The 14457-nt window shown below is 39.1% G+C and overlaps 1 protein-coding gene across 1 annotated transcript in view; it reads right to left on the bottom strand.

The window, feature by feature from the left end:
• The window catches only part of mast3a (microtubule associated serine/threonine kinase 3a), a 95723-nt gene that overhangs the window by 28484 nt on the left and 52782 nt on the right, over nucleotides 1–14457 (bottom strand). The window contains 3 exon segments of the mRNA XM_055151566.1: nucleotides 1046–1255; nucleotides 1895–1970; nucleotides 8471–8631. Coding sequence (XP_055007541.1) covers nucleotides 1046–1255; nucleotides 1895–1970; nucleotides 8471–8631 — 447 coding nt within the window.

Raw genomic sequence — 14457 nt, 5'->3', positions numbered from 1 at the left:
AGGGAAGCTTCATTTGTGTCCTGTGAATGGGACTTTTTAGTACCAATACCTGCTCAAATGAGAATATAGTTTCGATACTAGTTTCAGCATTGATTAGTATCTGATTTTCGATACTTTTGACAACCCTACTGCTCTGTCTTGCAGTGAGGATGCACTTTGCTCGCTCTCTCATCATTATTAGCGTTCTGATGATTATCTAAATTGGAGAATCAAATATAAAGGATTCTGTGTTTCCAGCAGCAGTCCTGTCACAGCGGGTTAGATCTAAGTGCTTTCAAATGTTCCTTCAAAAATGTTATGTAATAAACCATTATGCAATTTAACACTCGACCGCAGCTCTCATCTGGAGGAGACGAGAACGACAGAGACAGTGGAGGGGCACAATCAGACTGAGATGGAACACAATTACAACGCTCCCTTATTTTGTTAAAAGGCAACAGTGAATGTACTTTGGTGGAGGGTCCTGAACCTTCTCAGTGTTGTTTTCATAACAAGATAAATAGTTCCCTAGTCTGAATGTCTAGATTACTTATTTACTATCCACAGGAAACAAATTGTGTCATTTTATTTATTCATTAGGCCCAAGAGCCAGAAGCTGTGAAATATATTAAGATACTTAATACTAGTATCTAGAAGTGAAACCAGATACTCATTTGAGCAGATACTGATATGAAAAAAGTCCCATTCACAGGACAGAAGTTTTCCTGAATGTCTTTAGAATGATGTTGAGTTGTATCAGAACAAGTGTCAGAGCACATAGACTAGTACACACACATGGACCAACATGAACCTACTGCCCCACTGACCATTACACACATATAACACACATGGGAATAGAAAAGAAAGTACTACAATTTGATGTCGAAAATGATCTTCTATTTAAAGTCTAAAGTCTAAATAAAGTATTTTTATTATTATTGTGGTTTAAAAATGGGTAGTGAGTGTAGAGTCTTTAGTAATGAACTCAATTTTGTGTCAATATCGTGACAACAGTACATTAAACACAGGAAGCACTGTTAATAATGTTCAGTAAACCTGGTCTGACCTCATGCAGCAGCTTGTCCAGCTTCTCCTGCAGCTCCAGGAAGTACCTGGAGGTGACCAGGCCGTTCTGGGATTTGTCCAGACAGTCTCTGGCCAGCTCCAGCAGCTGGTGCTGGATGAAGCCCAGGACCCCGTCAGCCAGAGGCAGGGCAGAACCAGGGGAGCACTCCTCTATGATGTCCAGGAGCCGGCCCTCCATCTGAGCTGTGGCCTGCACACAAACACCAGGTCAGTCCAACACAAACACAGGAGAAAAACAGGAGCAGCCTGGTGTGTGGCGTGAGCTCTTGGCATTGCTTCCCACACACTATGTTAAAACTAAGTGAGTAAATAAGTTTGTGCCACCATACTGTCTATATTTAATTTTTAAGCAATCATTTTTGACCAGTGCAGTTTCATTTATAAGTTTATCAAAAAACAGTGAGCAACAAAGTCTAATTTTGTTTTGCCAATATTTATTAGTCCATTTTATTTTAGACTATAGGGGCCACCATAGTCTCCTGTGTTCATGGGAAACACTGCTGTGTTTTGTCGACAGCGCTGTAAACTCTTGAGCTGGAAGGATGAAAGTCCTTGAAATGGTTTTCACTTCAACGTGTGCCATGTCAGGGCTCACTGGCCAAATGCCTCTAGAATCTAAAACAAACTTTTGATTGGTATTGTAGCATTTTTATGTGAAACAAAAACACAAAAAATGTCATTAACATAAAAAAAAAATTCCAAATTTGTAACTGGAAAGGTCTGTGAGTGAAAAATAATTCAGTTTTATGGGGTATGACTCCATAGTAAAATGAACTGAGAAAAGTGAGCTGGGGTCGGAGGTCAGAGGTCAGAGGTCGGAGGTCAGTACCTTGGGAAAGCGTTCTCTGTACACATGGTTCATCATGACGATTTCATTGTCAAAGGAGCCACACGTCCGGCCAGGGCTGAAACACAGAAACATGAGAGTTAGATTTATTCACGCACAAGTGAACACTGTCAACAAAGCAATGAAGTGTGTTTGGATGAGAACAGGAATCAGTTATGGAGGTTTTCTGCCTGGCTAGTCCCACTGCAGATCTGCTCCTCCCGGTCCATTCATTCTCTATGAGGATTTAGCTGAGTCACGCTGAAATAAATCAATATTTAAATATCAGGCAGCGAGCTGCAGCACTTCACAGGAGGAACCTTCTGTGCTTATAAAAGGAGGTATTCGTGTCTTGAAGCTAATGCTAACTGAAATTAAAATGAATTATTGGTGTTAAAATAGCACTACAATGAGAATTATCTTGCGTGCAAAAACAATGGACGTTTTTTGAATTCCTCTTTTGTGATTTAGATTAGGTTAGCACTGGGGCCGTTTGCAGCACAGTGTGAAGTGTCTGGAATGAAAATCAGCTCCTCCAAATCCAAGGCCCTGGTTCTCCACTGGAACTCCAGGTGGGTGAAGAGTCCCTGCTTCAGTGGAAGAGTTCAAGTATGTCAGATTTTGTTCATGCGTGATGGAAATATAGAGAGTGAGATTGACAGGCGGAGTGGTGCAGCATCTGCAGTGAAGCGTTCACTGTATCAGACCATTATGTGAAGAACAGCTGAGCATTGTGAGCGGAGTGTAAATGCTTGTCCCTACCCTCACCTACGGTTATGAGCTTTAGGCAAAGGCCAAAAGGACAAGATCGTGAACATAAACAGTTAAAATACTTTCTTAGAGATAGGGTGAGGAGCTCAGACACACAGGAGGAGCTCAGAGTAAAGCCGCTGCTCCTCCATGTCAAGAGGAGCAGCTGAGTCTTCTGGATGTGTCCTGGATGCCTCCTAGACCCCGGTGAAGACCCAGGACACACTGGAGGAACTATGTCTCTGGGCTGGCCTGTGAATGCCTTGTGGTCCCCTCGGCTACTCTGTACTCAAAATAAAGGACATGGGGGTGAATCATTTTACTGCAATACTGTGGAACATTCCAGGAAAAGCATTAACCTCTCCATGGTGACTAACCTCTTGACTTTTAGACTTCATGTTACGCTCTAGACTCTATAGTAAACTTTTCAACAGTCATATAACCGCTTGGCTTTTTGTAGCATTAACTGTGTAACTTATGTTTTGACATTCACAAAACACCAGCTCTCCCAGAAAAGCCACGTACTATCACTTACAACTACCAAAGACTTGTAGTCACCCATTGACATGACTTAAATGCATCTTCACAGCTCTTTCAAAGCTCTTTCACAGCTCCTAAATGCCTCTGTGTTGATCCTAAACATTTGAAAAAGAGCCATCACAGATCTGGTTCCTGTATCCCGTATCCATGACCGCATCTGTTGGAGCATGGGGGTTTGATTACACCTCGTCTGCGTTACAAATCACTCCTCTGTCATCGTCTGTTGAAAATAGTCCCTCTCCAGTGTTTTTTTTTTTACATGTCACACAAACACAGAACAATCCAAACATGTGAGGCCTGCACTATTTAAAACACACGCGTATGCTGCTATATACTATTTAGGTCTCAGGGGAAAGCTCCAGCCCTGGGGAAGAATTTGTAGGTCGTGCAAGACGACATTTAAGAGTAACTGATACCTTCCAGTTGTCTGCTGTAAAGGACAATATGTGTATGGGAAATGATTTATGTATTTGTAATGTCTGTTGACTTATTGGATTTAATTACGTTCAATATGGAGACTTGTAGTGATCTTTGCGGTTTTGTGTTGCAAGTGGTGTCATGATACTAAAATTTCAAACTTGATTCTTCTCGTTTTCATTTCTTACAGAAATGAGGAAAATGTCACAAATTTTCATCAAATCAAATCATGCTAATGTTTTCTGTATATTTCATTCCAGTTGCGTATGTGTTGGTGAACTACCACAGAATAGACTTGATACCGATTCTGATACCACAATGATCATTTAAAACACAGACAATAGAATGTGATTTTCAACATTAAATTGTAGAACTTCCTTTTATATTACCACGTGGTCTTATATTCGTGTAATCAGTCATCCAGTGTGGTCTATTACTAGTTCTGATGCAGCTCAAGATCATTCTAAAGTTATTCAGAAAATGTTTTGACAGCTCGGTAAGATTTGAGAACTTCTATGGCTCATTAGTGTTGCATTCTTCAATTTATTTATTGGATTTTAACAATTTTGTACATTTAGAATAGAATAGAATTTGGGGATTTAGGGTTATTGTGTCAGCGGCATCAATTTGTGAAAATATTTCTACTTATATTTACTTAAAACTATATATTTAACTTCAACATTTGGTGTTGTGACAGGTTCAGCAGTTCGTTTAGCAATAACACAGTTGAATAAAAGCGAGATTGACAAGTTAGTGTCAATCATTACAATCAAAGCAACAACATTTTTATGAAGACAAGAAAGTACCAGACCATCCACATGAAAACTAGTGCATATTTAAGTTGGCTAAAGTTCCTCATCTCAAGAGGCGCATCTGATTTACGAGCAGATGAAAAGTAGACAAGCGTGGAGCAGTGACAGAGACATGTTTCCACTTTATTTTGAGTGTGTGAACAAAAAACTACTACAAGTAAGAAACAGTAACTGCATTCAATTCAAAATTCTACTGCACCACATAACTATAATAAAGTAGACTTTAATGGGCACATTTTTAATATAAAAGGTGCATTGTGTAACTTTTCTGGTGGAGGCTCTGTCAAATGCTTTTCTCCATGGTCTACAGTATTTCACAGTTTGGTATTAGACCAGTTTATCATCATGGAGACCAAACCAGAACAAGTTACAGGTCGGATCTGTGGAGAGGCGACCCCGCTCACAGTCAGAATGCCTGTGTTTCTAGGTATTTTTGAGCTATAAAACCACCTGTAATTGAATAGATGTAAAGTAAAGCTGTTTAATGTCATACTATGGAACATTCTAGATAGACAATGACATATCCATAAAAGTGCACCTTTAATACTTATCATTCAGCAAATAAAAGTTGAAACAATACGTCTGACGTCAACATTTATCATGGGCACTTACTTTCTTTGTAATAACTTCTGTAACTCAGTGAAGATACAAAACAAGCAATAACAATTTTTGTTCTTTATTTAAATGTGACTCAAGTTTTGTTTTGTTTTTTTCCAACACAACTTTACAATTAGAATATATAAAACAGGTCCAGTCTTGTTTTAGCCTCACTACTTGTTTAGTTTGTCCTGTCCTTGATTTCTGTAACATTATTTTGAAGTGTCTTTGAGTTACCATGAAAAAGCTATATATAATAATAATAATAATAATAATAATAATAATATAATATAATTATTATTATTATTATTATTATTATTATTATTATTATTTTATTTTTTTATTGTTATTATTATTATTAGTGGCATAAATCAATTTCAAAATAAATCAAGTTATTTTGAAAGTTATTTTGAAAGTTATTTTCAAGACACTTGTTTTCGTGACACGCCTAACAGCAATTGCAATATTTCAAGTAAAACAGCCTTATATGTTAAGCTTTGTGGTCTCTTCTTTCAGTGACCCACAATTTCACCATATTTTGACACCACCCCAAAATAATGCAATACTTAATAGAGTTGTTTGACGTTCAAAACACTTTTAATTACACTGTGACCACAAATGAATAAAACATGCTATTCTAGTGTTTCACTTTGTGGCAGAAAAACTGAAATAAAACCAACCACATGACTGAGATGCCAACACCCTGGTCATAAACTAAACCACAAACTCTGCACTAACTCATTTACAGGCCTGGGACTGGAATGACAATGGCCCTATCCTGCAATGAGGACATGGATTCTAATCCAAGGGTTACTTAACTCTGAGAGACTGCTCCATGCAACCACAAAATAATTAACATGGTGCATACCCCTCAAAAAAGAACAGAAAATCAGATACTAATCAATACTAAAACTCATATTAAAACTAGATACTCATTTGAGCAGGTATCAGTACGAAAAAAGAAAAAAATTGAGCTGTATCAAAACAAGTATAAGATCAGGTAGATATAAGTTCCAAACAAAAGGTAAAAAGGTAGATGTTAACTTGAAAACTGCATTATGACATCACAAGGTGGAACAGAGCATGTGGAGCTTTGGGGTTGTAGACAGACTAATAATAAAGGATTACTCGAACATGTGTGATTGAAACAAAACAACTCCAGGTCTGTTTTTGAGGAGGTAAGAGTAAGAGAGGGCACTCCGGTTTCCCCCATCACCCCAAAACATGCTACAGGTCTCCATGAACAGTTGATAGTCAAGGTCAGTTAAATACAATCAATTTAATCATTGTGTGTCCTTAGGCAAAACACTTCACCCATATTGCCTAGTATGAAAGTGGTGTGTGTGTGAGTGATGGTGGTGGTCGGAGGGACCGATGGCGCCGAGTGGCATGGCAGCCACACTTCTGTCAGTGTGCCCCAGGGCAGCTGTGGCTACAATAGTAGTTTACCATCACCAGGGTACAGAGTGAATGAATAATGCTGAATAATGCTCTGTAAAGCGTCTTTGGGGACAGAAAATGTCTGTGAAAAGAGCTATATAAATAAAGACTTACTTACTTACAAGAGTCAATTTTGTGTAATATGGGACCTTTAGTGCTGGAAATCACATTATGTTGTTTAAAGAAAGAGCAGAATTCTAGTGAAACTGTAGTATCGTGACAACACTATACTCATGACTGTAATATTATAGACTTAAAGTAAAGAGAACAGTACTGAGCGTTCACAGGGGACAGAAGGAATTTTTCTTGGCTGGGCTCAGTGCAGATAAAGCAGATGGAGCATTTGGTTAGTCACACCACAGCAATAAGAATTAATGTATCTCTATAGGCAGAATTTAAGGTGAACGCAACCTTTCAGATGTTCTAAACAAGCTTAAAGAGTCTTAGTCCTCACGATTACTTCTGTTAGTGAAGGAACAGAAAATGTGTGAGCTGTGAAACCATTATAATCACTTTTTTCATGTATTAAAGAATAATTTATTTTTGTCCCCATACAGATATATTTTAAAAGTAGTTTTTGGGGTTCAAATGAGACTGCTGTGTGCTGCTGTCCATGTCTAACTATAAAGAATCATACTGAGCGCAAAGTAGGAAGTGCGGCGTTAGCATGCAAGTTGTTGTTAGTATTACCTCAGGTGGCCTTGGATGAGCAGGGGACTAGGATGGAAATTAGCTTCGGCAAGTATCCTTTTTTCTCTTTTGCATTATCTTGTCTTTTAATATGTATTGTCCTTTTAAAAATACATACAAATACAAAGTTTTAAGCTCTGGCTGCTGAAAATTGTAAAAAATGCTCATAGACTCAGGAGGAATAATTAGGATGCTAAGAATCCATTAGGAAAGTTAGCAAACTTTGGACTGTTTATAATAAAATAGTGCTGTTTTTTCCACATTTTTAAGACAGCAGAATCAGCTACTTCCCCTTTAACATTTTTTTCTGCTCTCCACAGTGTGCAGTGTCAAGCTCTTCCTGTTGTTTGTCTAATGATGATCAACCTCATACTGATTAAGATCATTTAATTAAGAGTTAATTGAAGTAAATGACTGCAACTCACCGCAGGGTCTAATGGACGCAGTAAAGAAAATTTGGTTTAATATTGGAGGGAGAAAATACAATTGAATCAGTGTTTAAGTCCTAAAAAAACTGTTCACACTCAGAGGTCTTTCACAACACAATCAGTACATGCATTTCTCTATTAAAACAACTGCACATTCCATCAGGTTTGTGAAGTTGTAGTGTAGTATATTTACTGGAAACTGTCATGAGGGAGCATGAGTGACGTAGGCTTGTGGGCTGAGCATTGGACCAGATCATACAGCTAACTGTAAGAAGAGTTTGAACAGGACCCAGGAGAGATTGTGAAATGACTCAAACATGCATGGATGACGTCTAAAACCATGGCAACCTTTTTGATGAGGAACAGTGTTATAGTATGTCAGAAAGCTCCAGGAAGTTGATTTGGCACAATACCCCCCCTTTAAGTGCTTTTCAGTCCCCTGTAGGTTTTAACCTCAACAGTCTGTCTTACTGTTACAGACTGTCTGATTGTGTGAAATAAGCCATTTGTATTTCCTGTTTCCATGGAAAGTGTCAAAGAGGCGAGCTAAGAAGGACCTCCGAGATACTACAGTAAATGTGGCAGAAGACCTTCCAGAGGAATTACTTTGAAAGAATGGAGCATTTCATCACCAACTGAAACAAAAAAGTGGAGCGAGAGTGAGAGGGTTCATCTGGTTCCCCTTGGATCCTGCTGTGATGCTGCAGGACACAGAGGGCTGTTCCTCTCCTCAAACTACCCTGACACAAATCTGCTGACCAAGTCTGACCAGTCCTCCTGTTAAACTGCACTCAGACACAAAGGTCACTGAGAAGCACAGTATGTACCTGCAGCTAAACTTGAACTTCCCTCTGGATCATTAAAGTATCTCTCTCTGGCTCTCTCTTGTCTCGTCAGTGGTGTACCTGAGACTCCTGGAGCGGACCCTCTGCGCGGGCACACAGGGGTGGGACGGGTCCTCGTCCGCCACGCTCTCGGTGCTGCGGAAGTGTTTAAACAGGAAGTGCAGGTCGTCCTGTGTGGGCTGGAAGGGCAGCTGGTGTAAAAGCTCCTGGGATGACGATGACTAAACAGAAACACACAAGAGACAAGAGGGAGAGGGGAGTTAGTTCCGAGACATAAACAGTAAAAAATGCTTGACAGATCTAATGTTAAAGAGCCTATCTCACTCTACTTTCTCATCTATGTTATAATGTAGTTTCCTCATCACAAACAGACCTGGAGTTGTTTTTTTGTTTCATTCTTACATGTTTAACACACAAACCTGCATATTTAGACTTCTCTCAAACAGAAAACACTCTGTTCCTCCATGTCATGTCATGTGGTAATACAGGAAGTTCTCCACTGTATTTTTAAACTCCACACACTTTCACTAGAGTTATTTAAATGACTTCTAGTCTCTACTGAAAGGAAACTGTTAACATGAAAACTACTGCTTCATGACATCACATGAAGTCATGATTTCATTTTGTGTAATACAGGACCTTTAAATGTTTATGCCAGATGCCCTTGCAGTCAGAGAGTGGACAATGTCGGTGATGTGGTCTTGCTTAGAAACACAATACGGGTAAACGCTTCAGTGGGATTCAAACAAGGAATCTACTGGTGGGTGGGTGAACACTTAACTCACTGTGCCACTCTCATCCTTGATTTGACTGTCAAACTTTTCAGAGCGTCTTCCAAGATAACAATGATATTTTACAATCTTATAAAAAATATATAACATATATATACATATATAAAATAAAAAAAAATAAAAAATTGTAGGGCTGTTTTATTCCTAACCAGCTCTAAATACTTCTCTTCATAAATAGGACCCCAAATTACAAAACTCTGCTCTGCTCAGCTGCTAGAGGACTGACATAGAGTCTCTCACGTAGAGCAGGTGCTAATGTGCCACTTTCACCTCACTGAAATGTTTCCTACGTATGTTTACACACAACACACAACACACAACACACAACACACAACACACAACACAGGTGATGGGAGGTTTCTGGGAAAAATGTGTTTGGTTTGAGCTATTTCATTAAACTGGGAGTAAACACCTAAACTCTGCCACAACCACGTTTCAGACAGAGCTGCTAAAGTGGACACGACCTGGAGGACTAAAGGGGAGAGAGACAGGACAGGAGGGGCGGGGTCTGGTGGTATAAGGTCTAACAGGTATCCACACTTCAAACTCCACCTCTACACTAAACATTTGTAATCTGAAACACCCGGCTGTAATCAGGGCAGTCTGAAACTGCAATGGTCACTGGAGGACACACACATTTTTATACATTTTAGACCACAAACCTGAACATTTACCTAGTTTGCACTAAATATCACAAGGAACAAAACAATTGGATTTCATTTTGAGTTACACTTGATCAAAAATGTATTCTTAAGAGTCTGTGTTTGAATTTGAACCACGAGTGAAAAACATGTTTCAAAATGCCCTAGTTACAAACAGTTGTTTATTGCACAACCAACTCATCCAACAATATGTCTGATTACATAAAAGCTCCAATCAAACACTGAGACACACTGGACTACATTCATACAATACTCCCTACAACTGTACAACAACTCACCCTTATGTAACAGATAATACTCCCTACAACTGTACAACAACTCACCCTTATGTAACAGATAATACTCCCTACAACTGTACAACAACTCACCCTTATGTAACAGATAATACTCCCTACAACTGTACAACAACTCACCCTTATGTAACAGATAATACTCCCTACAACTGTACAACAACTCACCCTTATGTAACAGATAATACTCCCTACAACTGTACAACAACTCACCCTTATGTAACAGATAATACTCCCTACAACTGTACAACAACTCACCCTTATGTAACAGATAATACTCCCTACACTGTACAACAACTCACCCTTATGTAACAGATAATACTCCCTACAACTGTACAACAACTCACCCTTATGTAACAGATAATACTCCCTACAACTGTACAACGACTCACCCTTATGTAACATATAATACTCCCTACAACTGTACAACGACTCATCCTTATGTAACAGATAATACTCCCTACAACTGTACAACAACTCACCCTTATGTAACAGATAATACTCCCTACAACTGTACAACAACTCACCCTTATGTAGCAGATAACACTCCCTACAACTGTACAACAACTCACCCTTATGTAACAGATAATACTCCCTACAACTGTACAACAACTCACCCTTATGTAACAGATAATACTCCCTACAACTGTACAACAACTCACCCTTATGTAACAGATAATACTCCCTACAACTGTACAACAACTCACCCTTATGTAGCAGATAACACTCCCTACAACTGTACAACAACTCACCCTTATGTAACAGATAATACTCCCTACAACTGTACAACAACTCACCCTTATGTAACAGATAATACTCCCTACAACTGTACAACTCACCCTCATGTCACAGATAATACTCCCTACAACTGTACGACTCACCCTCATGTAACAGATAATACTCCCTACAACTGTACAACGACTCACCCTTATGTAACATATAATACTCCCTACAACTGTACAACGACTCATCCTTATGTAACAAATAATACTCCCTACAACTGTACAACAACTCACCCTCATGTAACAGATAATACTCCCTACAACGGTACAACAACTCACCCTCATGTAACAGATAATACTCCCTACAACTGTACAACAACACACCATATGTAACAGATAATACTCCCCACAACTGTACAACAACTCACCCTCATGTAACAGATAATACTCCCTACAACTGCACAACTCACCCTTATGTAACAGATAATACTCCCTACAACTGCACAACTCACCCTCATGTAACAGATAATACTCCCTACAACTGCACAACTCACCCTCATGTAACAGATAACCCTGTGACTTGTACAAAGCTGAGATTTTATATTTTATGACTTATTTTTCTATTTTATTTTGACTTGTAAATTTACATTTATATAATTATGTTTTATTTGACTCCTGTCTCTTGCTCTTTTTGCTGCTTATTTAGAATTTATTATTACCATTTATATTTTTGCTATATTGCTTTGTTATTATATTATATTGTGATGTGTGAGCTCCTGTGTTCAAAAAATGTCCCTTGTGGATCAATAAAGTTTGTCTCAGTCTAAGTTCCCTTATGGTTCTCATAGAATAAAATGACTTTTAAATATCATTCTGTCTCTGATTTTCCCCCCACAAATAGCTGCTTTTATAATAAACTGTATAGAGGAGTTTCCTGGACGTGTTAGGAATCACCCCAACTTTTAATTGTCAACCACTGTACTACTGAAGGCCATGTTGGACACTAAATGTTTGGAGTAAGAGAGCACTTAATAAATAAAATATATCCAGTTTAGTTCTATAGCACATTTCATAAACATTTCCAAAGTGCTGTACATAGAAAAAAAAAAAAAAAATACAATTAAATACAATAAAAACTTAAAAACAAATAAATAAAACCTTAAAAAACAGACCCATAAGGATAAATAAATTAAATCAATAAAACTAAGCAATAAAAGACAAAAGAGGACCACCCAACTCACGCGGTGTTAAATGCCCGAGAGTAAAAGTGGGTCTCATAACAAAAGATCCTTCACCCAAACAGAAGTGAGTGATGGGAAATATAGAACACAGAAGCGCCCAAGGAGGAAACTGGAGACTGGACTGAGGCTCGAACGTCAACAAAGACCCCAGTGACACACGCCTCAAAGCTCCATTGTGTAACAGAGCTGACCTCACCATCTCAAAGTCATCTCCACGACACAGGCTCAGCTTCACCTTCCAGATAATCGCCATGGAAACCGTCAACGGCAGCTAGCTACCCTGCGGTGCTACGTAACCTTGCATGCTCTGAGCCTGTGCCGGGGAAAGTTCAGAGCGGTCCAGACTTGGTGATGTCATTCAGGAAAAAAAAACAGAATTAGCGGCTCTGTGTTGTTTTAATGATTAGCCTGATGAGTGCTTCTGGACTTTCCCTCGCTCAAATGGGACAAAAACAACTCAAGTCTGGAGACGTTTAAAGATTTATTATGGATGTCACAATACAAGACGTGAGGAAGTGTGCGCCACGATTCACACGATCACGTTTGACTACCACGTATGCTTGCCTGAGCAAATATCAGACTCTAGGATCAGTGTGGTGGTTAAGTCACTGTAGTCCAGCCAAATGAAGCTCACCGAGACTAGCAATTATAGGGGGAATTCCGACCTTGAAGATCATAGCAACCAAAAGCTGTAGGGCTGTTGAAGGTAATGCCCCGTCCCGTCCGCACCACTGGTTTAGCAGGGAGCGGGCGCTTAGCAACGCTGTCAATCAAACCTGTTATCAACAATAGGGGGAGAGACCCTGATTTGTCCGTTATTAATGTTCATATCTTGATTGATGAACAAATTAGCAAAATTAAATAAAAAAAACAGGATCATGTAGAGCGGGTTAATACGAACATTTTAAGACCAAAATGAGGAGCCTGACAGCAGCAGGTACAGAGAGAAGAGTGATTTCAATAGAAAGTGAACTGGAGCTAGGTACAGTGGAGTATGTCCATTTATATATAACATTTTTTCCGGACTATAAGTCGCTCCGGAGTACAAGTCGCACCAGCCAAAAAATGCGTAATGAAGAATAAAAAAACATAAGTCGCACTTTTTGGGGGAAAATTATTTTAAAAAATCAGGGACCAGGAACCGACATTTTATCTTGAAAGGCAAGTTCCAGTAATAACAGTAGAGTAAAGAACAACAGGCTGAATAGGCGTCCGGTCTGTTAATGTAACATATTAACAATTATTCAGATAACTATAGCATAAACAACAGAACATAAGTTTCGCAAACTCTCCATCTCACTCCAAATCACTAAATCCATTGAATCCATTGAATTCTTCATCCTCTGTGTCACTTCTGAGCAACTCTGTGCAACTTCAGAAGTCCATACTTTGTCATCCAATGATTTTGAGGAAAGTTGCATGGTGCACCTGCCTGGTTGCCGTGAAGCTGTGTTCTCCATCCCCGCTTTCCAGCAGTCCCTCACAAGTTTTTCTCACAAACTTTCTTTCTGCTGCTCGATCACAGTTTTCTGCTGCATATTTCACTACTTTCAGAAGGACAGTGGCTTTTTCTGCAGGAGACATGCACAGAAAACTGATGCACAAGCCTAGATCGCCCTCTCACGGCTGTCAGTCTGAAAATTATATATAAGTCGCACCGGAGTATAAGTTGCAGGACCACTCAAACCATGAAAAAAGTGTGATTTATAGTCTGAAAAATACGGTAGTCTATGGTTTGTTAAAGGTAAATGAAAGAGAAATGGGACGACACGGCCCTTCTGCTGTTACTTTGATATAGAGCTTTTCTGTCTCCAGCTGGTCAGAAACATGGCAGTCCAGTCATCCAGTAGATGATACATGCATGATACAGTAAAAAGGATGGAACATTCTGTGACCATCGATTCTGAGTTTGTCCTTGCCTCAACGTGAGACCTACAGTTCACCATTTTGAGCCACAACTTAAGATTATGCCAAGATAAGAATCAGTGGACCCAAGGCTTTACTCGAAAGGGGAATGTCTTTGAATGCAAAGGAAATGGAACACAAGAATATTTAAGGGCTTTGGTAAAAGCGCTTGGTATTTACTGCATAGAATTTACAGTCAAATTACATGAACACGTCATGGAACACACAAAGGTTTATGAGCTGGTTTGAGATCTTTTAGCACCTGTTCCAGATGTCCTCCAGAAAGCAATTTGGAGCTTTAAAATGTCCAATAATACACCAGCTTTTCTCTAAGTCATGTTAGAATGTTGTTACCTCATCAAAAATATACTCTTGTGTTTTGTTTCATTCACATATATTTGAGTAATCCTGAATTTTTAGGCGGTCTACATCTCTA

This window comes from Boleophthalmus pectinirostris, unplaced genomic scaffold (genome assembly GCF_026225935.1).
Source record: "Boleophthalmus pectinirostris isolate CB_2022bp ecotype Guang Dong unplaced genomic scaffold, ASM2622593v1 HiC_scaffold_16, whole genome shotgun sequence".
In the NCBI taxonomy this organism is placed as follows: Eukaryota; Metazoa; Chordata; class Actinopteri; order Gobiiformes; family Gobiidae; genus Boleophthalmus; species Boleophthalmus pectinirostris.
Note: the sequence above shows the minus strand (reverse complement) of the source record. Positions and strands in the feature narration are given on the sequence as shown.